The following is a 23518-nucleotide window of genomic DNA, read 5'->3' as shown; positions in this document are numbered from 1 at the left end:
ATTTTCTTGTCGAAGTTCTTCCTTCATTGTGGATGTGACGATGACAAGGAAGTGCAGTGGTGGCTGCGCTAGGATCGAGTTCTGCTCCAAGCGGCACCGACGATGATGTCGATGCAAAACTGGGTGGGTAATGCCCCGGCGACTGAAGGAACCTCGCCCTGGCTGCCTGGGAAGGAAGCTCGAACTTTGCTTTTTGCACCACCACGACCACAACCACAATCTTCCACGTCCCACGATGGCATCGCCGATGGATTGATCTTCTGACAACAGGAAGAGACATCAAGCTCTTCTCTTCCCTCTCGCTGACTAGTATTCTTATTTTCAGTCTGACTCCACCTCTGCCGGTAACAGCCCACTTTGACGACGAGCACACGACCAACTCCGCAGCCTCGAACTTGCCTCCAGAAGCCGATACTGTACGACAAGAAATACCCATCAGACGAACCTGACGACCCAATCGACACAAATTCCCTCCAAATTGGCCCTCAATGGCCTCCAAACGCGCCGAAATGGAGCGCCGCAAATCCTCCACCCCTCACTACCAAACCTTTCCCACACCACCGCCCAAATCCCGTGGCCGACCACCCATCTCGCCCTCTTCCACAAGCAGCGTCGGTTTTGATGGCTCGCATAATGATGGCCATCAGTCACATCCGAACGGCGGACTCGCAGACAATGAGCACTCGAAGTCGCCCCTCCCGAAGAAACAACTCGCTATCCTGGCAGTCATCGCGCTAGCCGAGCAGACGGCGCTGAATTCAATCTCGCCGTACCTACCTGAGATGACGAGTACGTTTCCTGAGGTAGACGTCGGGCAGATAGGGTTATATGTGGGGACGATTGCGTCGTCGTTTGCGCTTGCGCAGTTTGCGACGAATTTCTTCTGGGGATGGCTGAGCGATCGCGTGGGCAGGAAACCGGTCGTGATGCTGGGGACGGCGCTGACGGCGGGGTGTTTCGTCGCGTTTGGGTTCTGTAGGACGTTGTGGCAGGCGGTGCTGGTGCAGGCGCTGATGGGGCTGGTGAATGGGAATCAGGGTGTCATAAGTACGTGTCTGGGGGAGATCACGGATAGGAGTAATCAGAGTAAGGCGTTTGTGTATCTGCCGGTCATATATGGTATTGGGGGCATTACGGGACCGGCGGTGGGTGGGTTGCTGGTTATGCAGGATAATCCGTTTAGGAAGGGCACGAAGAATCCGTATCCGTACTTGTTGCCGAATCTCTTCTCGGCGACGATACTGGTCATAGATCTGGTGCTCACGGGATTCTTCTTGGAAGAAAGTTTGGAGGAAGCGAAAGATCTGCCGCCGCTGAAGGATAGAGTAGGCAATCTGTTCAGCTGGATATGGCAGTTCACAGGCGCATCACATCGCCCTACATATCTACGAGCGCATTTCGGACATCAGGATTCTCGGCATAGAACAGGACTGGACGGCCTTGATTCAGAGGAAGAGACGGACAATGAGAGCGAGACGCAATCTCTCCTCTCCATGCGCGGCTTCTTCGCACATAACGACAGTCAGCTCACCAGCAAGGAAGTTCTGAATCGTGATACCATCCTCCTCCTCTGCACCTACCTCGTCTTCCAGCTATCCAATATATCCTACAACTCGCTCTACCCGATCTTCGCCTCGTCTCCTCAGCCGACAGGCCGCAACCTCTCGCCAGAGGAAATCGGCCTCTCGCTTTCTTTCGCAGGGATCGTGACGATTGTGTTCCAAGTCGGCATTTTTGGGAAGCTGAAGGAGAAGATGGGAAATAGGGCGACGTATCGAGCGGGCTTGTTCTTGTTCTTCATCTCGATGCTCTTGATGCCTTGGGTGGGGTATAAGGATTCAAAGCCGCTGTTTGGATTGGCGAATGGGAAGGTGTGGTTATGGGTTGAGCTGGGCTTTGTATTGTTGGTCAAGACCGTTGCTGCTGTTGGGGGTTTAACGAGTGCTTTACTGCTCGTAAGTATTGCATCTTCATTAGTTCTCACCTCCTCAAGAAAAATCCCTCTTTCTGAATAATAACGCTAACCTCCATGTCTAGATCACCAACAGCGCACCCAACCACAACGTCCTCGGCACCCTCAACGGCCTCGCCCAAACTCTTTCCGCCGCCGGCCGCGCAGCCGGCCCTTTCCTATCCGGCGGACTCTTCTCCATCGCCACGCGTGTACATCCTAAAGGCGAAGCCCTCGCCTGGGGCGTCTTTGGCGGTATTGCTTTTCTAGGTTTCCTTGCAAGTTTCGGCATCAGAGGGAAGGATCTCGAAAGTGGGGAATGGGAGGATGATGAGGGGGGTGATGGGGATGAGAGCGGTAGTGATTTAGAGGGAAGTGGAGAGGATGGTGGGGTTGGTGGGAGGTGATGACTTTGGATTTTGATGAGAAGGAAGGAAATGAAAGAGGAACGGGAGGTCTGTATATTTTATGATCACTATGGCGGGAAATGGCGTTTTGGAGACTGGGATTGTTGGATTGATTCATCGGGGTTTTGTTGGGTGTATATGTCGTGGTGGGAAAGACGTAGATGGAGCATCGCATTGGATTAGAAGAAAGAAGAAGTAAGTATAGAGAGATACAGATACAGGCCAAGACACAGACAGAAGATCGACGATCCGGCTTCAGAAGCTGGATCGTTGGTTGATTGGTTGATTAGTAAAGAATTATGTAGTGGCAAGGCAGGGCATCAGATTCTCTGCCCTCCTCTGGTAATGAAAAGTATGAATGATATCCTTCACTTCAGTCTACTGTAGTAATATTACTTGGCAATAATCTACATTTGGTTATGAGATACGGGATGGACAAAAGTCTGTGTGTGCACTCGGGCTCGTTTGCTACGGAGGGTAGTGTTACGTTTTCAGCGATGTGATTTATGACAGAAGACTTGTATGTTTACTGCGATATATCTATTTCACTTAGAAACTTTCGCTACTTAGGTCTAAGTATATAGATTTATTGTTCTAATACCCCTTCCACCCTCAGAGGGTAGGTTTTTTTCGACAACTCAATTGAGGTAAGGTAGTGGACCAAGCTCAAAGAAGAAAACTTCTTATCTTTGGGCTTGCAAATGAAAGTGAGCATGAGGATGTGCGGCTTGAGTACAGCGTGGAGATGGAGATTATGAGGTCGAGGTTGGAGAGGTTGAGGTGTGAGGTGGGGGCGTGGGGTGGATGTAGGTTGGGAGAGGGCCGAGGAGGGATTTGCTGGGGGAAGGGGGTGAGTGGCAACATTTGAGATGGTTTGGGTCTCTGTAGAAAGAAGATTTGTTTTAATGGTTGCTGTGGGCTTTTCTTTGGTGGTTGGGTTGCGGGTGTGGGCTGTTTGTAAAGCGTTGGTGAGTTATGGGATGTGAACCAGTCAGGTGTAATCACAGGCAATTGGCTATGTCTCTTCAAGAAGCACTATCACAAGTCACAGCACCTGAATTACATGCAACAATGTGAGATCCTTTCAGTTTCCGTGCTTGTGCCAAATGTGTGATCGTGCGTAGCGTGGCAGCTAAGCGAGGATGTAAACAAACCTGCATCGTTTCCCACTACTCCACGGGAAGGCGAAACCTGTACAGCAAATACATGTCTCGCGAGTCTGACCTGAAAATTAGATATCAATGTTTCGATAATTTGATTAAACAAACATTAGATTCACGATAGCATGTTTCATTGCCTCCTCAAGGTGAAATAGGTGGTGAGGGGTAGAAGCGGAGTGAATGTATTTGGTCTCAGTCACTCCATTTCGTGGGGTTGGACTTTAAGAGGGATAGGCAGACCTATATAAACATCATCTTAGCTTCCGATTGTAGGACAACAAAGCAGCGAAGTTACAACAGTAACATTCTATGACTTGGAGGTGCCGTGTGTGTGTGAGTGACCAAAATCTTAGCGCCAGTTTTCCATCAAGGTGTGGGAGCAAGAAATCGGACACTGCAAGCTCTACAGTCCCAGCTCCAGCTGGCAGGAAAAAAGACTCCATTGATGTTGGGACATTTCCTTGAGAGAGATCCGTTGTTGTCATCCTCTCATCTGTTGTCAAACATCACACTTCTATCACCCATGTGTCACCAATTGAATCTTTGCGGGGTATGTCAGACTATTCCGAATTGTTAAATTCTGGAGAAAATTTATCCACCAGTTGAACACTAACACTACAGCACTGATGCCATGAAAATTTGATAAAGAATATATGGAAACGAGCCCATTTCAAACGCCACTACTGAGAGTCCATTTCTTAGTCTGGCCGTCTTTGTCTTTTGTTTTGGTCTGGTGAGGCCCACAGAGAGTCTTTGGTACTGAAATACCTACGAAGTTAGGCTTGAGCCTGGCTTTCAAATTTTGTCGTTATTCACTAATGGTTGAATGTGAGGCAGGCTTGTTCTGTGCTACTCTTACAGATTGTTTGAAACAAATAATTCAACAGCGGCAAGTCAGGCTCGACCGAGAAGCATGGTTGGAATGTCAACAACAGGTTATCTCATTCAATTGTAGCATTGAGTGTCGCACTGTCCTGATATAATGTCCTTAGCCTCAATTATTTACAGACATGCCATGCGCCACATATTCTAGAAACATATTTGGATTGAAATGTCCTACTCCTCACGTACATTTTCCAGAGGTTTTTTGACTACGGCACTGCCATTAGCGATGGTCGTAGATTTTGAAATATAGAAAACAAAACTTACCATCCACTGCCACAGTGTGCAGCCGTGTTTCCACAAAATCCACCTGCAGAGCAACAGTTTCCGTCAAATGGCCCTCCAGCGCAAGTGAAACCTCCCTTTGCTGAACCGCACGAGCCATCCAGGGTTGGCACATTACTTTTCAAGCAAGCGCTCGAGAATAATGTTTGACTGGAAGATGAGTGTTAGAGTTATCACATGAGGGACGAATATTCATCCCTTACCATCCTTGAGCGCAATGGTTTACTGTGCTTCCACAAAAGTTCGTTCGAGAGCAGCATTCTCCCAGCCCATTACCTTGACATTTTTTGCCGTTTGATCCACAAGCGCCATCGGTGGATACGTCGGTCGGCTTAGGAGCTTGTGAAATCGTAGTGACAGCTGCACACGTCCCGAAGGTGAGTTGGCAGCCAGCACCGCAATGATCAGTCGTAGCTCCGCAGAAGCCGCTTGGGCTGCAACAGTCTCCAAATGATGATCCTTTACATTTATACTTATTAGAACCGCCGCAAGTGCCATCTGGTGATAGATCGGTGCTTGTGCAAGTTCCAAAAGCCGTTTGGCAACTAGCTGTGCAGTGGCCTGTCGTGGTTCCGCAATAGCCGGAGGAACTGCAGCAATTTCCAAAGGTCGATCCTTGGCAAATATACTTGTTGGCTCCTCCACAAGTACCGTCCGGTGACACTTTACTTCCAGAGCAGGTCCCGAAAGTTGATTGACAACCAGAGTCGCAATGAGCAGCGGTGCTACCACAGAAACCCCCACTGCTGCAACAATTCCCAAACTCGGAATTTAAGCACTTATACTTCTTTGCACCGCCACAGGTTCCATCGGGAGATGTATCGGTGGTTTTACAAGTTCCGAATGGTGTTTGGCAACCAGCAGTACAGTCTAAGGAAGAAGAGTAGGTCAGTCCCGTTTCTAATAGAGGTAAACTCAGTCCACCAAAACTTACGCGCAGTGGTACTTCCACAGTAACCAGCAGAGCTACAACAGTCTCCAAATCCTGAGCCGACACATTTGAATTTGTTTGCACCACCACAGGTCCCATCCAGGGACAAATCGGGAGCAGTACAAGTGCCAAATTCGGTCTGACAGCCAGCAGTACAGTGCCTATCAGTTCGGCCACAATACCCAGAAGAGCTGCAACATTCTCCAAAGCCGGAGCTGACACATTGGAACTTGTTCGTTCCTCCGCAAGTCCCATCAGGAGATACTAAAGGATTAGTACAAGTTCCAAATGCCAGCTGACACCCTGCAGTACAATGACCTGCGGTACTGCCACAAAAGCCAGAGGAGCTACAACAGTCACCGAAACCAGATCCTGCGCACTTGAACTTATTTGCTCCTCCGCATGTCCCATCAGGGGAGCTGTCTGTTTTTGTGCATGAGCCAAATGTTGCTTGGCAGCCAGCGGTACAATGACCAGTTGTGGAACCGCACTTGAAAAATTAGCACTGGCTCGACTCTTGATAATCGCAAAAGATACTTTCAGTCTCTCGAGTAATGGGATAATTTTGAACATACAAAGCCACTTGACGAACAGCAATTACCGAACGGGGAGCCTTGGCAGACATAGCCGCTGCTTGATCCGCAACTACCGTCTGGAGAGACGCTTCCAGGAGTCACCAGTTGCCTTTTGCAGAGTCCGAATGCCTCTTGGCTGGTTAATCTCGAGTCAGTAAAATGTTCAAAATATATCAGATTCTCAATCACATACCATCCCGCACCACAATGTGTCTCTAATCCTCCACAAACTCCGTCTTTACTACAACAATTGCCAAAGACAACGTCGCAAGTATGGCCCTTGGCACCTCCACATGTCCCGTCAGGAGTTGTGCCAGTTTGCCATGGTACAGCAGCGCCCGCAGTAGCAGTCTCGTGCAGTATGCTGCAATTGCCAGATTGACAAGATGTTTTGCCACAGAATGCCTCTCCCGTACCACATTTACCACTATTATTGCAGCAGTCGCCCCACTTACCACCGCACTTGAGATACTTGTTTTGCGAACCACATGAGCCGCCATTCAATGAGAACTCGGTCGGGAACCCGGTGCACCCCCCCTCAAAACATGTTCCCGCTTGACAGTCCGACCTTGAACTAGTTAGTGCAGACGACAAGAAACAGTATTGTAGACTTACGCGGAATTGCCACACTTCCAGGTCTCAGAATTGCAACATTGACCACCTGAGTATCCTCTGCACGAAGCATTTCCGTGATTAGGACCACAGAAGCCATCTGTTGTGACAGTTACCGCTGTAACTACACAATCATCATCAGTGAAGTCAAACAAACAAGGGTCTTATCGTTCGACAAACCTCCAGCTACACAGTACTTGGTATTGGGTTTGATGTTGCTACAGTCCGTCTTGAGATCTGGATTGAACAGGAAGAGCTGCTCGGTCGAGATTTGATATCTCAACGCAAGTTCCGTACATGTGTAATAGTTTACATTATCTCGGGTGTCTGCTTTGTATCTACAGTCGATAGCAGCTAGACAGTTGCCAGCCAATGTAAACAAAAGCGTGGTGGCTCGAAGAGAAACAAACATCATGAGTACTCTGGAACAATGTTGCTGGGCAATCGGGCAACATACAGAGGAGACTCAGTATATGAATGAACTGATGAGGATACTAGTCCCTTCGAATTGAGAACGAAGATCTCATACGCCGTCCTTCGAAACCTATCCTCGGTGTCCACGATGGAATTAAAATGATCCCTGAGAAGCCATCAGGCTCATTTGGCACACCCGAGCTTGGCATAAGCCTGGCAAACGCATTCATTCAATATTACGTCCATGGGCTTCGATACCAGCATCCAAAAGTACCTACCTACTAGGATTGATCATGCAGCTTCTAAAGAGATATTTCGTTTGACGCTGACGGGTACCTGCATAGCTTGGCTGCGGAAAAGGAGGCTTGATGTGGAAGCAAACGAGCTCGCCTATCGCTTGGCAGCCGGTCGATCTCCTACATCCAGTCCGCACTTCGCTTTCGCATTCGCATTCTTTTTAAAGTGTTCTTCCTCGAAACCGATTCTTCTTTCAATTTTCTGCAGTTGCATTTTAACTTCATTCACAACGTCCTCTGACACAAAGAAAATGTCAGACTCTTCGTTATCCCAGCCAATGCCAAGCTCTTTCGCCCAACAACGTCAGCACATGGACTTTCTTATGGACCTGGAGGTCATGCAACGGCTACGCTGGCCTCTATTTGGGCCCAAAGAGGATATCATGGTCGCAGAAGGATCAGCCTTACATCCTCTTCTAGACACTGAGCGGCCCCATCCGCTTGCAGACCAGCCAGCAACCACGCCACCTCGGGCTCGAATGTTGGTACAGGTAGCCGCGATTGCCACTTGGGACTATTGGCAAGACAGCGGAGATACAGCCTCCGAGCCAACACCGTTGATTATCGAGAACGAAGATGGTCATGCTATTACCATCGGAGAACTTGTTGGAAGGGTGCACCAATACCTTACACCATTCGAGATCTTGCTCCGCGGAGTGTTTGGCCTCTCGAAGACGGGTCCGGAGAAATTCCATTGTGCCGGTTTTCAAAATGTTCTAAGATACCATTCTCCTGAGCCTGACTTGGTCTTTCAGATCGAGGTCGATTATGATTCTGGTATCAGGGGTATCGAGGAGTCTTCTATGGGGGCCCAGCAGCAATACGCCGGAGAAGGAAGTTTGGTGCACGTTGGGGGATTGGAGGGCCTCGCCGCTCAGGCTGGAGACTTTCCACAGCATGATGCTTCATAAGTTTAGGAGATGGAAGCTTTGTGGTTCTCTTGTGCGGTTTTGATCAAGGATAACATCGGTTGGTTCACATTTACAGCCAGTGTGAATGGCCAGGAAAGGTATTCTCTACATTGAAATATTGTACCCTGCAAAATATCGAAATGGAGCAAAACGCAATTGAATCACTTTCTAGATCCTCTAAATGAGTTTTCAACCACTGTCACTCTTACCTACTGCCCTTCTCCTATGTTTGGCAAGTGGAAGTTCACCTTCCCTTTCTGAAACCAATATAAGATAGAAATTCTCAATAGCAATCTTAAGACTTTGTCAAATGACCTTTCGCCGATCGACTTGAGTTCGAGTAAGCATCTAGAGTCCCCGCCAAGAATTAATGACATGCAGACTACGTCGAAGCATGATCATTACGATCCACATATCTTTTCCCTGTCAGACATGTCAAAAAGGTGCATGGTGCCAAGCCACGTCTCGCGCAGGTCAACGAATAGGGTGACTTGGTTTGTGCTGGCATTCTATTCCGGACCCTTCCAAAGTACAAGTAACGCTTGTGCCACTTGTATCCGAATACTACTCTAAGGGCACAATCGATGACATTGCATCGGACCGAATCCTGTTCTAGCAAAAATCCCGCGTACATGTTTGAGCGAAATGGGCACAGAATTGGATCGTTCCAGGCGGCGTCGAACAGAATTGTGCCATGGAACAACTCAGGACCGGCCCATTCTAGACTAGGTACATAGTAGATTGTAGTCGCGAGAACATTTACATGGCGGCTTGTATGAAAATCTGTTGACATTTGATCAGTCATTCCTTTCTTCTCAAGCTCTCCTTCTTCTTCTCAATATTCTCTCGTTCAGATTCATGATCTACTCTTCCAGACCATGTAAGATATCTTTCACCATCACCAACTCATACTAAAATCAACTCATAGTTGCCTATCAGGGCGTTCGACGATAAATTCCAGACACAATTGGAATCTCCAACATCATGTCTTTGTCATGGCTACACAAAGTCGTTCTCTTCATCATTACTTGCCAATCAGCGTTGTCGGATGCTCAATATATACAAGATTATGTATGGCACGTTGATAACGGTGTTCATAGGCCATCTTGGCACCGTGAGCCAAACATTGCAACACATCCATACACACCTGTTGTTGTCCCCGTAACAACCTCAACGATTCTTCAGTATAACTGTTTTTATATGAGAGCAATATGCCTGAATATGAGGAACTGGATGAGTTCCCCTCGTGCTCAAGCTCGTTCCATAGTAGGACACATCAATGGTGGTGCTACTTTGTTTAGCTACGATTTCCATCCTGGCACAAGTGCCAAGAAGGGAAACAAGATGTGTCCTGATAATTGGGATGCTGGTGCCCCATGCCCAAGAAACAACCAGCCACCGGTGATGCCTGGACCTTGGTTTTCGACCGCTTTGGAAACAATCGATCCTTTGAATCACAGAGAGATTCTAGCAGAAAGAGGGCCAGATCCAGATGACCCAACGGGGCAACAACAGATAATTACCCGAAGAAGTGGCCGACTTTATACCTGTGAAGAGTTCCCACCCCGCACGTAAGTGTGAAGAACATCCACCACAATATAGCATGGCTGATTGCTGATATACTGTTAGTATGGTTGAGGGCGGTATCGGTATTGGAAATGAACCAGGATTAGCTGGGACCGCAGTAGAGGGCGATGGCGGTCCAGGGTTGACATATTGCGCTCCGATGGGCCTGAATGTCGGCTGTACCGGAGGACTGATCCCCGGCCCTGGTCCAGTAGTCCCTGATCCTACGGATCCAGATCCAGATCCCGACGACGCCAGAGACTATACTCGATCCGAGCAGAGTAAGAACACTCTATGACTCTGAATCTTATGATGCTTTCCTGACATAATTAGACTGGCAAGCTACCGCACACTCACAACTACAGGTATGTATCTTCCATGTTTAAAAGCTCCAAATCGCAGGAATTATCAATGGAAATCGTGCTCAGGTAGCCGAGACACGTCCAAGGTGGCATTTCAATATCTTCCTGCCTTAACTTGAAAGCTTGGGGTCCGAACCTTTCGAACTTGAGAAGATGGTGCTAAGGCATAACAGAGGATACTCAAGCAAGAGGCTATCAATGAGCTTGCCAGAAACGGATTACCTTTCAGTACCGAGCGTCACGTTGCAATGTTTGGGATGAGGATGGTCAACGAGCCCAATAACAACATACCCGCGAAAGTTTTCAAGACTGGTGCGGTTCCGGAAACATGGTACGTATGAGTTTATTTCCCATTGCGTTCTAGAGTATTAGAATATCTTTTGCGCTGTTGTGGCTTCTACCGTTCTGTTCTGAATATGGAAGCTCACCATATAATTAGGACGGGAAATTTGGGACGCCGAACGAAGGTCAACTCGGCAGAGATGACAACTCATGATGTGTTGGAGTATATGGCAGGTCTAACTGATGAGGATTTGGTCAAATTCTCTAGCATCGACATTCCACTGGACACGCAAGAATTGAACAGCAGCTCCATGCTTGACACTCCTGACGTGCAGCACTCTTCCGAGTTTAGTGCATTCAGTAACCCAACTCCAATGTCACTGAATGAGACGGAATCATCAGATGATACGATACCGGAAAGTGCGAACTCGACTAGGGCACTGAGAGTTGCGACTACCTCAAGCAACTCAACCTTGGCGAAGCAAAACCGAAACCGAGGAGTGGTAGACATTCTCGCAATCGGAACAGAGTATATCCTCGCCCAGCTAGGGGGCCACAACGGCACAAGTTCTAACACATCAATGCTTGTAAAGAATTCCACAGCTCCCCAGAAGCTCTCGATTCGGAATAGTCTGCGACATACATCAAAGAATACGGTCGGCTTGTCCAGCTTCGGCACCCTCAGCAAAAGAGGGCCTGTCACCTGTTCAAGTGGAGAAGAGTGCAAAGATGGTAGTTGCTGCGGCAAAGACGGCCTGTGTGGTTTCAAAGAAGTGTAAGATAATTATGCAGATGAAACCTGCCTCCATAAACATCTACTAATACCACGATAGGCATTGTGGCGCCGGGTGTACATCCAATTGTGATGCCAAGGCTATGTGTGGTATCGACTCCGAAGATGGAGCAGTTTCCTGTGGATTGAAGCTTTGCTGCTCTTATTATGGTTGGTGTGGCACAGAGGATGGTAAGTACTTGCAATCCATCTCATTTCCACCAAAAGTCGAAAGTCTTGTGGGTGTATAACGTGGGAATGCTAATCAGCATGCCCTCTAGTTCATTGCGTGGATCCAGAACCACAGTTTGGATTGGTACGTTAAATGGCATTGTTTGATAAAATCCTTCATGCTCCAGCTACTAACTAGAAGCAACAGACCTCTTGTCAGAAAGGCTTTGGAGGCTGTGAAATCAAGGCACCGCCGTCTTGTGGTGCTACGTCTGGCACATCTTCTGGAAGACGGGTTGCCTACTACCAGGGCTGGAACGTCCGAGAAAGACTTTGTGATAGCATCGCTCCGAATCAGATCAACACTCGCGGACTGACACATCTCTTCTACGCTTTCGCCACTTTTGACCCGGTCACCTTTCAAATGACCCCAATGAACGCGCGAGATCCTCCGATATATGGTCAATTCACGGCACTGAAACGAAATGGGCTGCAGACATGGATTGCAATTGGAGGGTGGTCGTTCAATGATCCTGGACCTACCGAAATGGCTTACAGCGATATGGTGTCTAGCGCGGCCAACAGAGCTGCTTTCATAACATCAGTTATCTCATTCATGACGAAATACGGATTCCAAGGAGCTGATATCGATTGGGAGTACCCCGCGGAACCGAAGAGAGGCGGTCGTAAGGCAGACGCCGACAATCTGACGCTCCTGATGAAGGAAATGAGAGCTGCATTCGGCAGCAATTTTGGACTCAGTGTAAGCCATAACAGAGTCAAATTGTGTCATACGATGGGAAACACTTCGCTAACGCAAAAGCAGCTTACACTTGCACCTGATTACTGGTACCTTCGTGGATTCAAGCCGTCCGAGATCGAAAAGTACGTTGACTTCATGGGATTCATGTCATATGATCTTCATGGGCCTTGGGATACCGATGTCAAAGCTCTGGGCTCCATTGTTCGCCCACACACGGATGCAACCGAGATCGACAAGAACCTCCTGCCGCTCTGGTTCGATGGAGTGAATCCTGCCAAGGTAAACATGGGACTGGCATACTACGGGCGTACTTACAAGCTCAGTGATCCGTCGTGTGGCGCAATGGGCTGCGGATTTAGTGGACCTGGAGATGCTGGATCATGCACAGGCTTCGAGGGAGTCCTTTCTAACCGGGAGATCCGACAAATGATCAACAAAAATGGCTACACTCCATATCTCAACACTACCGCAATGGTCAAGTACTTCACCTATGGTGAGGACAACTGGGTTGGATATGATGATGAAGAGACCTACGCGATGAAAGAGCAGCTGGCCAACGAGCGTTGTCTTGGTGGTATCATGATCTGGTCTATTGATTTTGATGCTGAGACTGGAGGGGGTGGTGTTGGAAACAACTTCACATCCCCAATCAGTGCCACTGTCATTCCAATGGCCCATACTACGGTTGCTCCTAGAGCTACATTCACCATCAGCGATCCCTCTGCGACCGACGTTTTTCAACTTACGAGTGAAGGAGCTCAGAATCAACCTCGTGGACCAGGATCATCGGCATGCGGCTACTGCAGTTTCTTCCGTTTGATCACATCAACATGTTGTGGTTTTGGAGGCAGTGTTGGTAATGCAGTCGAGATTCCTGCAAACGTACCAATCCCGCTTGATATCCCCGTTGCAGCTGGCTTCGTCCCAAATCAAGCTTTCAACACGACTGATGGAAAATACATTCCCGCAAACCAGCCATTGGACGCTGGAGTCACTATACCATGGGGCACAACATTTCCCGCTCCTTTCATATTCCCACCAGGTCAACCACTGAAGAATGGCGAGAGTGACGAGGAAGAAGGAGGTAACAGCAGTCTCATCTGGATAGATCAATCCATATGGAAATCCCCTGAGCCAGAAATATGGTGTTTTTGGCCATGTACTTTTGTCCTACCTCCATGGCCGAGTTTCACGACCACAATCGACTACCCTATTATCACAGTCTCAGAATCCAGCTGGAAAACGACTATCACAAAGCCACCAGTCACAGTGAGCACATGGCATATCTCGACAATTGTGGTAGGAAGCACGAAGAATGACAAGGAGACAAAGAAAACTTCCGACATCACACTCAGCAAGGACCGAACTTGGGTGGCAGTCACGTATCCTGACAAGACTGGAAGACCTAAAACCACGAGACCTCCGTTTCCACGGCCGCCACCACCTCCTATCACAATAAGATTGCCCAAAATAACCATTCGGAATGGTTCTCCCAAACCAGTCGCTTCAAAAAGATGGCCAGATCCTTGCTGTCCAGGCGTTGTTGATAACGACAACAAAACAGAGGAAGAAAAGGAGCAGGAAGAGGAGGATGACGAAGCAGAGAGTCCAAGCGTTTGTGTAGTTCAGACCTTCCCTACTACATCTGACCCTGAGGTCCCAGCAACCACCCCACCACTCCCACCGCCAACTACGATGTCCACTGTAGCTCCTGTACCAGCCCCTACGTCACCTCCAGCGCCACCTCCACCTCCACCCCCAGCGACCACTTCGAGTGCTCCACAGCCGCCACCTGTTTCTGTCCCAGACTTTAAGCAAAACAAACTAGAGTGCTACTCGACTGGTCAAACAACCAGCCGTGACAAGCTTTTGGAAAGCGTTCGAGACTTCTGCGGCAGCTCATCGTATTTTGGGATATGGGAGAATGGAAACCACAACACAAGAGTAGTCAACTGGCCATGGGATGCTGCAGACGGAGCAGGTGTCGACGTCCTCATCTCACTAGAAATGAAATGGAACTGCAAATGGGTTTTCACCGAGGTAAGCGACCCCTATGCCCTGTGTCGGAGAGTAAAAATTGCTGACGATCTCAACTCCAGGATGCTTGCAATGTCCAGTTTGCGAAACTAGTAGACGAATGTCAAACGAATAGTAGGTCAGCCAAACAAGGAGCTAACATGGAGAACAACTGCATGAAGTTCCGCATTGACCCAAACCTGAACAACGCACCCCCGCCTCCGCCTCCGCCTCCGCCTCCACCTCCTCCTCCAGCACCTCGCAGAGCACCAACAGATCCGATGTCAAGATATAAGATATTCGGACAAACGCATGCCGAGGAGAGCAGAGGAAATTACAATCACATTCACGAGTATCGGGGGTACGCAGCAACAAAATCATACTCCATATGCAAGCAATCCATAAAGAAGACAATCACGGCCACTAAACCGGAGAGCTTGGACGTTGATCTGATTGGCCTGGAAGAGGTGTTCGGAGACACCTGTGATTTTTTGAAGAATGGACAGGATTACAAGAAGGCAAAGATTGCTGATACCTTGGGCGTTTTGCGCTGTCCGAGCTATGACGATGCTATTTGTCGCAAGATCACAGGCAGCGATTGGTGCGGTGGAATCGGTGGTGCATATACTATTTTTCATTTGTTGGACTGTGCTTGGCCATAAGGTTCTGAGTAGTGGCTGTTGAAAATATTTGTACAATATAGAAGGATGCGTGTATTTATTCTGTACGTGTGAATGAGGCTCTCTCTTTGTTTTCTTAACATCTCGCTTATTTCGCAATCAATGCTTTGAAAACCTTGAAGACTTTCAGTTCGCGACCACCTCGCAAGTCCAATGTGATCACAATGCGAACAAATAACTCCTAGTTTGACAATAAAAAATACTAAAATTCGAGACAAGGAATAAATCTACAAGATCTTGTAGGGCAGCATCCATGTCTTCCAAGTCCCAAGAGCCTCAGGATGATGTTAAATATTCTTGACGGTTCTCGGTTGGATAGTTTCCAGCTGTCGAACTAGCTGATACTAAAGAGTCTTCTATATCTCCTTTCCATGTGTACTAAGAGGCACTGGACCTGGTACTTGCAGGCACATGCTCAAATATTGGTCTGATTCGACAATGTAGGCAGCGATTTGTATGGAGATTATTATCTTGTCTTTTCCGTCACTGACAGATGCTCCTACAACACGAAAGGAGAACGAGAGTCAAAGCTTTTACCCATACATCAGGTTCACTCCAAGGAACCAAACTATTAATGTACCACCAATACTTCTCCTCATCAATAATCCCATCCATCTCAGATGACTGCTGTGGGTCCAAATTCAAACCTAAGCGCCGTGCTACATAAGTCTCCGGGCTCTCATCCCAAGATAAACCCAGCTGCCGTAATCTCACCTCAGCCACTATCCATAAGGCTGAGCTGCACTGCTGCTCCACTCCACTCATGTCAGCATTACCGGTGATCATCGCTTCTTCGCATCACGTGCCATCCTATTGACGTCCTCTGCCCCAAGGCCCCCACGCCATCCTTCCCCTTCCTATTGCTCACTCCTACTTTCACAGTCTGCCTGACAGGATGAATCAGAGAACAGAAAACTCATATTAAACTTCTCTTCGTGGTCATCAGAGATATATTTGTAGACCGGGTAGCGATGCGACCGGATGCGACACAGGGGAATGCGATGCTGAATAGGGGGTATACGTGATAGACGATGCGGCGATGCCCGTTGGCTTCGTGGTTTTCAGTACTGCTTAGGTGGCATGTAACTATACAGCACCTGATCATATGATGACGCCCCCAACTTTGGGTTGTGGTATTTGGAGTTCTTGGAAAACGGAAACTAGAGCAACTAGGTGCGGTGGCAATTTGAAGTCGAACTTTGGCGCGAATCCGATACAGGCCACAACCGCGTTTCGTGGCACAGGCAGTGAACAGACTCTTGAAAACAAACATGCGCAAACAACCGATACAGTGGACAGCAAAAATCAAAAATTGGAAAACGGGAAAAGCAGAAACTTAAGAACAGTGTTCCCGAAGTCTAAGAATAACAAGATGAACAAATCGGATAATAGAAAATCAAAGAGCGTCCAAAAATCAAACGAGATCCCCCGCTGTTCGCCTTGTGCAATGCTGTATTCCTGTACCCATTTCCAATTTCCATGCACCTGCACGCTATGCATCCAAAGCCATAATGTTGAAAACAAAGGAAATCCATCTAAATATTCAGACAATCATCGTTTATCGAAGCAAGTCTCCGGAGAAATTTCACCAACTCATGCGCAGCTCAAGTGCCGTCTCGCTTCGCCTCCAAACCTCTAGTTTGTTAGGCGAGGGTTGCTGAACAATTAATACCCAGTTGTGGTAGGAGGCACATCCCAATGTCGAAGCATCTGGTCCAGGGCCTCGTTCCACTCCCAGGCACAGCAAGCAGCTAGCTGCGATGCCTCTTCGGTGTCAGGGAAGCGACCACCCCACATCTCGGGTTTGGCAGCCTCACTGGCAGCATACGTCTCGATCATTTGACTCGAGGATATATCAGAATCATTTAAATCTGTCACAAGGCGAATAACTTACTCGTCACGCATCTTGACTAGCACCAGCCATGCGTAATTCCAGCTTCGATTACTCTCTGGGTCGTTGCTGACTTTCCACTTTGCGTCGTCCAGGCATTCACTACTGAAAGTGTAGTTCCGGGTAAGACCACGAAGCTCGTTGAGGAGATTGTTGGAGGTGACATAGTAAGTCCAAGCACTTGTCATCGGCTCTTGAAAGGCTAGTTGCTCTTCCTCTGACGCTGTTGCAGCGACTCGTTCAATTCGACAAAGTTCAGTGAGAGTGTTGATACGATGGGTGTTCAAAGAGTCAATCAGTTGCGCTGTACTCTGCTGCAGTGGGACGTTAGCCAGGGAATGGACTTAGATAGAGCGGTTGGACGAGACAGTTCCTAGGTGATCGGGGGGATAGATTACGAAAAACAATCCTTGACTCACTTGGGTTGAGCGACGAGAGCCTCTGCTGGACGAGCCGCCATGGGAACGTTTCGCGTGTCGGGATGACATGATGTGTGAAGTCTATCAAGAACCGAAGCGTGCTCCTTTATCGTAGTGCTCGGTTTCTTTCACTGTCAATGATTGATAAGATGGTAAGGTAAGAGTATGTATACCGACACGTGAGCTTTGGTTTCGAAGATGCTACAAGATAGATAGGCAGGTCGTAAAGACAGCTTGAAAAGATATGTGAGGTGGACTGTTCTCAAATTCTGACTTATGGCTTGAACATGTATGCGACGAGACTCTGATATATAGTCATGAACTCAAAGGAACTGGAAACGCCTCCAAACATGTGTAACGGTCGTGGAGAATAGCAATGACTCTTGATATTGAAGCAAAGCATGCCGCACTGACGCATCGGCCAGTAAAATACCAAAGTCCATCATCTCACCAGAGTGGATACGTCAGGACTCCAGAACATGGGGCAGAGCTGGAGGTGAAGATGAGAAATTGAGATAAATATCGGAGAAAATAGACACAGTATGGATTGTAGTGACCAGGGCAAGCAACATCCAAGCTTGAGTAAGGCATCTTTCTTCAGCTCTGTGTACACCATGGTAGGCTAGAGCCCTTCGAGGCACGTGCTAGTAGCCCATTTGGACTTCCGTACTCAGCTCTGGATTGCTATTGGTCAGACTTGAAATGCTCCCTTGGCGGCTTAGCCATGCGGCGTCGCAGACAACAGACCAGGCAAGTAATGCACACGGAAATCAGAGGATAACAGATAATTTTTGCGACGCATAATGCGCGTGTGGGATCCTCTTGACAATCTGGACTTCTGGCTTGTTACTGGTGAAGAGTGCTCTCTGTTTGGAAAGTCCAGTGAACCCTAACTTGCCTGGTGCTGACATCCATTTATAGGCGTGAGAAGTGGCTTTAAACCTGCCAAGGATCATGAAAACCAGAAATACAGTGGGAGCAGCATACGTACAGAACGTCTCCTATTCCTAGAACTTAGACAGTCACTGGACAAGGCTTTCTATAGGAAAGCTCAAAGAGGAGCCTTGTATCTTAGCCTCGGAGGAAAGTCCTTTGAGGCTCAGGAAACCAGTGCCTCGATTCGAAAATCTATTTTTCCTTGTCGATCGTGGCTGTCTGAAGCAAGCCAATAAAAATGTGATACGGCAGGACATTGCACTAATTGAAGTACCAATCTTCAATTCCGAGGATTTCTGGGAGCATCTTGTCCCAGAATTGAGGTCCCATGCGTTCACGGGGGGATGTCTGTGGCAACAACCCCAAGTGCTTATGAACAACAGCCACACATTATCCAGCCCTATTTACGACGACTTCGCTCCCATAGGTCAATTAAATGGAAGCATCCGAGGTTTCCACCTCGTCGGTTTATACTGCAAAGAGTAGGTAGGTTCATTGTGGGGCTCAAGGCGCAATTCTTCCCCAATCATGTCAAACTGAATGCCACTGGCCACGATATTGTGCATGATATCAAGAGCAGCGCAAGAAAGGGAAGCAAAAAATTAAAACGCGAAAGCGATGCTATTTGAAGAGTGCGGCCGCTTAAAGCAGGCCAACAACGCACTGAGAAGGCGTATTTTCCGTCAGATGATCATAGAATCAACCTGATATTGTATGTTGTGTTTCCGGGAAGCAATGATATATTTCCATTCGTAATTCGGCGACATTAAATCCACGACCGACGGGGGCAGATTTGCGCCCGCGCATGCGGCACGGGATACGACAGAACATTGCAGCAGCAACTTCTCCAAATCTTGATGAGCCCAGCTACCTACGTGAAGAAGTGTGAGCCTGGACTGGAGCACAGAATTACAAGATAGGGAACTTACGTGCTGGATCGACAGCTACTCTCCAGCCTCACCCTGGGTTGTTGTGTTGAGGAGAAATTTAATTCCTCAGCAGACTGTGGATGTTGCCTGTGGGCGCTGTCATGTCATCTCAGGTCAGCATCGACCTTCTAGAAGGCCCACCAAGCGCGCCACCCCACCTCTGGCTCTCAGCCGCAATACTGTCCACTGTATTACCTCCCTCGTCTCCAACAGTCTCTTGTCTATCCTTTCTTCATCCGAAAATAGTGCCATCCTGACGAACGGGGAGAGTTGACTGGCGAAGTCGCAAGACTTCCTCCACTCGAAGCTTCATCGCCAACTCATTGCCACAATGTTGCCACAATGAAAACGGTGTATTCCTGATCACCCCGGCTTCAGGGTCTCAAGGCAACAGCAGCAGTGACTGCTGAATGTGTCGCATTCAATGGGATCGATATCAACGCCTTTCAAAACGCCACTTGGACCTGCAATTGTTGGTGATGCCTCAATCCATGACCATGACATTCCAGCTCGCAATATCCCACGACTCGTTTGGTGAGGCCAATAGAGTTCTGGCATCCGAGTGCTCTGAGTACTGATGAGGAAATGGAGACGGAGGAAGACAGAGGGTGAGGATACCACCTAAGACATCGGGTTTCTAGGGCTCCAGATGGTTCCGACGGGTATGAGCTAGTAGTGAGCGCATGGCTGGTTGTCAGCTTCCATGAACGGAATCACGGTCGGTGTCGTCCTTGAGCAGACAAGCTGATCGGTCTTGTGAAACCGACAATCTATCCTATACGCTTGCTTGATAGCACATAGAACCTTGAGATTAGAGGAACCGAACCGGCCATACAGTCCATGAATGCTCCCTGCTTGGTGCCACCGAGACTGGGAATCGCTTTGGCACTGGTCCGGGAGCTTTCTGTCGTATGAGGTCGAGGTCGAGGTCGATATCCCAAAGAAGGATGCAACGCATGAAATGGAAATCGAAACACAGTACTGGAGACATGGAGTCGTGCCCACCTATGGAGGTAGGTAGGATTCCCGCCTTTGTATGACAAAGCTGGAAAGCAGATCCGACGAGGCAGGAAAGGCAAGATATCCCCGAGGTATCTCAAGCAGTTAGTACATCGAAGGCAATCGAATCTCTGGTAGGAATCAAGACGTTCATATCGTTGCTCCCAAACGACTACCGAAACATATCTCGGCGCCGTGATCATGCTAAAAGGGGTAGCGAGAATTTAGGAAGCCACACCGCAATCTTATCTTTCTGACTCGCATTCCACACTTCCAACTTCCAATTCCACCAGGTTTCTAAGCTTCAATCTAAATTCCGCTGTTCCTGACGCTTTTCCCAATGCAGCCCGATCGACTTTCTAGCTCGACGCTATCATTAAGCTTAAGGTCAAGCTTGAGTTTATGTTCATTTCCCTGTCGTCTTTCACTGGTCGAATCCTCAAAACAAAGTCACTCTTGCGCAAGTGCCAATCTTCATTTGCCATAGATCAAGCTTGTCTTACGGCTTCGATCTAGACAGCCTAGACTGGCGATCTGGGGAAGCTTTCGTCGGTTGGCCCACAAGCCGAGTACATGTTGCTATGAGTCTTTGCATTCTCAAGCCAAAATGGCTTCAGAGCAATCTCTTTTGAGCATCTTTACTTTGCCGTATTCAGGATGGGCTTTTGTCGAGAGAGACCACTGTCAAGCGAGAATGTCATTTACGACGATGTCAAAAGAACAGGTCTCCCTGATTCCCCCAATCCCCTCTTTGCCGTGTCAAGCATCACACACTTCAGTCGTTTCCATCAGTCTTTACAGCCACTCACCAAGTCACTCGTTATTTGATACCTCCAGCTCTCTGTCATCATGAAGTACGCATTCTCCATCGCTGCTCTCGCAGCAGTTGCTTCTGCCGGCCCAGTCATCACTCAACGTCAAGCCCAGGCCGCTGTCACCGATGGTTCGTCTCCCCTCTCTTCCAAAGCGTTCCTCGCTGACCAAAGCTACAGTTGGCATCCTGAACTATGCTCTTACTCTTGAGCATCTCGAGGACAAGTTCTACCGTGAAGGTCTTGCCAACTACACTGCTGCGGACTTTGCCAAAGCTGGATTCGACGCCACCTTCTATGCCAACCTCAAGGAGATCTCCTACGATGAGACCACTCACGTTTCTTTCTTGACCACCGCTCTTGGTGATGCTGCCGTTGCAGAGGTGAGCCAACACCCCAACCTCTTTTACCAAGGATCGCTCTGACAGAACCCACAGTGCACCTACTCATTTCCCAGCACCGACCCAGCAAGCTTCGTTGCTCTTGCCTCCGTTCTCGAGGGCGTTGGAGTTTCTGCCTACCTCGGTGCTGCAGCCTCCATCATGAACAAGGACTACCTCACTGCGGCCGGTTCGATCCTCACAGTCGAAGCCCGCCACAACGCCTACATTCGCTCATCCATCAAGCAATCCCCCTTTCCTCAACCATTCGACGCCCCCTTGACCTTCGACGAAGTCTACACCCTCGCAGCAGGCTTCATCGTCTCCTGCCCCCCATCCAACGCCGGCAAGCCTCAGCTCCCCCTCAAGGCTTTCCCAACTGTCGCACTCGGCACCACCGGTCCCATCAAGTCCGGTGACACCATCGAGCTCTTGACTCCCGGCTACGTTTTGGCACCAAAGGATGGAGCGTCTCCAATCTACGCTGCGTTTGTCAGCGTCACTGGACCCATCTACGCCGATGTTACACCTATCAAGGGTGGCTTCAAAGTTGTTGTGCCCAAGGGTGTCAACGGACAGAGCTACGTCGTCCTCACTGGATGCAAGGACCGTGTCACTGATGACACTGTTGCCGCTGGACCAGCGATCGTCGAGATCACCAACCCATACCCAAGCACCGCATAAATTTCTTCTGCTACATGCGAAGGGAGGAAGTCGGGTATGCGCGGGGTGATTGTGGATATTGGGGTGGTTGGTAGGGTGGAGAATGTTGGTTTGTTGTTGTGATGAGATCAAAAGATACGCGACTTCTGTTCCTGTACATATTTCCTAATAAGCAATAAGTCCATCGGAACAATTGTTCCGTTGAGCAAAAATAATGGAAATAATGTCTATATGAAATCATCAAAACAGACACAGCTTCTCCACAGTCTAGGCATCGTGACACTCCTTCTATTCAAAAGTGTTTTAGACCATTGCAGCGTACTCATCTTAGTGCTCCTCCCCTCGGTTCTCTGGGAGTGTGTTTAATGCTAGTAAAAGATTTGAACGGCTTACCAGACAATATGGCAGCAACGATAACTACGTACCTCACCGCCGGGCGGCACTCAACGCTGAGCAGCTACCAATGCGTCCTCCAATAGCATACAAAAAATGAGGTTAAAAATTGCCGTGGTCATGTTGCGAGCTCTATTCTCTAGCTTCTGCAAGAGTCATGCGGAGGAAAGTGCGTACATATCCCTTGAAGTTATTGTCAATTTCTAGCTCATTGTCGTTTCATCTGCTGTCGCTCCCGCTCACAAGTGCTCTTGTACAACTCTCAAGTTCCACACACTCGACGAGTCTCCCACTCGTCTTTTTAGTGCCTGGGTTCGGTAACTATAATTTCCCTCCACTCAACACAGACTGACATAGTGTGCTCCTGTTTTCCCTTCCTGAGCTTCCATGTAACTGGTGATGATGCGTCTTGTGGCTGTTAGTTGACCATTTACTTCCCGAGTCTTGGCACATTATATACTTCTTCACCATTGCACGCCGAGCGCTTTCACATTTTCCAATAGCTATACAGCGCAGCAGCTATTCACTGATGACCAGTACAGTCACTCTACAGCACGCTTCTTTATAAATCAAACCTCAACGGATGAGACAATCAGTACTTCACCACTCTGCTTGAGATGAAGAGAGCATATATGCCTTGATTAAAGATTCAGATCTTCAGAATAGTTCCCTGAAGCTAACATCACTTAAGAAGGACTTAGGCATCTTTTGCAGATAATCGCGCTTTTCTGTCTCCTGCACACTCAGTCGATGCGGATGAAACCTGTAGGTGAGGGAAATGACAGCGACAGGGAATATCATTTGTATGGCTGTCAAAACGTCGATCGTTGCCAATTGAAAGCGTCACAATATATTCATTACAAGCACGAGTGATAATATGGCTCTGAAGTCCGTGTCGAAATAGCAACGTTGAAGACTCAGTCCATTTCGAAGCCGCGTCGCCTCTCTTTGGTAAGCAGACCACTTCACAATATTGATGGGAGCAACGTATCATCTCCTCCGTTACTAATCCAATTGCTGCCTCTGGTACTCCTTCAAGATATCTGTATTTATACTAGCT

The 23518-nt window shown here is 48.4% G+C and overlaps 6 protein-coding genes across 7 annotated transcripts; 4 read left to right on the top strand and 2 right to left on the bottom strand.

The window, feature by feature from the left end:
* Positions 1 to 40: 40 nt before the first annotated feature.
* On the top strand, positions 41 to 2789 carry ONS95_002673 (uncharacterized protein). The gene is made up of 3 exons (XM_058495943.1): positions 41 to 123; positions 326 to 1955; positions 2038 to 2789. Exons 2-3 carry the CDS (start codon positions 489 to 491, stop codon positions 2356 to 2358), a joined length of 1788 nt encoding a protein of 595 aa, XP_058354672.1. The 5' UTR covers positions 41 to 123; positions 326 to 488; the 3' UTR covers positions 2359 to 2789.
* Positions 2790 to 4481: 1692 nt separating this feature from the next.
* On the bottom strand, positions 4482 to 7218 carry ONS95_002672 (uncharacterized protein; the record flags this gene model as incomplete). Its single annotated transcript, XM_058495942.1, has 9 exons — positions 4482 to 4609; positions 4668 to 4835; positions 4889 to 5300; positions 5620 to 5880; positions 5929 to 6106; positions 6223 to 6327; positions 6385 to 6759; positions 6807 to 6927; positions 6984 to 7218. The coding sequence occupies 7 exons, from the start codon at positions 7216 to 7218 to the stop codon at positions 4908 to 4910; spliced, it is 1668 nt and encodes a 555-aa protein (XP_058354671.1). The 3' UTR covers positions 4482 to 4609; positions 4668 to 4835; positions 4889 to 4907.
* A 412-nt stretch (positions 7219 to 7630) lies between these two features.
* ONS95_002671 (uncharacterized protein) lies at positions 7631 to 8697 on the top strand. The gene has a single exon (XM_058495941.1). It carries the CDS (start codon positions 7765 to 7767, stop codon positions 8422 to 8424), a length of 660 nt encoding a protein of 219 aa, XP_058354670.1. The 5' UTR covers positions 7631 to 7764; the 3' UTR covers positions 8425 to 8697.
* A 514-nt stretch (positions 8698 to 9211) lies between these two features.
* ONS95_002670 (uncharacterized protein) lies at positions 9212 to 15142 on the top strand. 2 transcript variants are annotated; one of them, XM_058495939.1, is made up of 11 exons: positions 9212 to 9304; positions 9353 to 9995; positions 10054 to 10271; positions 10324 to 10355; positions 10526 to 10683; positions 10792 to 11409; positions 11468 to 11598; positions 11688 to 11722; positions 11786 to 12340; positions 12404 to 14380; positions 14440 to 15142. In XM_058495939.1, the coding sequence occupies exons 2-11, from the start codon at positions 9409 to 9411 to the stop codon at positions 15016 to 15018; spliced, it is 4890 nt and encodes a 1629-aa protein (XP_058354668.1). In that variant the 5' UTR covers positions 9212 to 9304; positions 9353 to 9408; the 3' UTR covers positions 15019 to 15142. The 2 variants fall into 2 exon arrangements, with proteins under 2 accessions (XP_058354668.1, XP_058354669.1); XM_058495940.1 differs by lacking the exons at positions 9212 to 9304; positions 9353 to 9995; positions 10054 to 10271; positions 10324 to 10355 and having other exon boundaries at positions 10397 to 10683.
* Positions 15143 to 16701: 1559 nt separating this feature from the next.
* ONS95_002669 (uncharacterized protein) lies at positions 16702 to 17415 on the bottom strand (the record flags this gene model as incomplete). Its single annotated transcript, XM_058495938.1, has 3 exons — positions 16702 to 16879; positions 16931 to 17241; positions 17347 to 17415. The coding sequence occupies 3 exons, from the start codon at positions 17413 to 17415 to the stop codon at positions 16702 to 16704; spliced, it is 558 nt and encodes a 185-aa protein (XP_058354667.1).
* Positions 17416 to 21059: 3644 nt separating this feature from the next.
* On the top strand, positions 21060 to 22086 carry ONS95_002668 (uncharacterized protein; the record flags this gene model as incomplete). Its single annotated transcript, XM_058495937.1, has 3 exons — positions 21060 to 21153; positions 21203 to 21405; positions 21460 to 22086. 3 exons carry the CDS (start codon positions 21060 to 21062, stop codon positions 22084 to 22086), a joined length of 924 nt encoding a protein of 307 aa, XP_058354666.1.
* Positions 22087 to 23518: the final 1432 nt, after the last annotated feature.

Source organism: Cadophora gregata, assembly GCF_030347475.1.
Source record: "Cadophora gregata isolate MNR1 chromosome Unknown scaffold_11, whole genome shotgun sequence".
In the NCBI taxonomy this organism is placed as follows: domain Eukaryota; kingdom Fungi; phylum Ascomycota; class Leotiomycetes; order Helotiales; family Ploettnerulaceae; genus Cadophora; species Cadophora gregata.
This window is presented reverse-complemented; position numbering and strand designations above follow the sequence as displayed.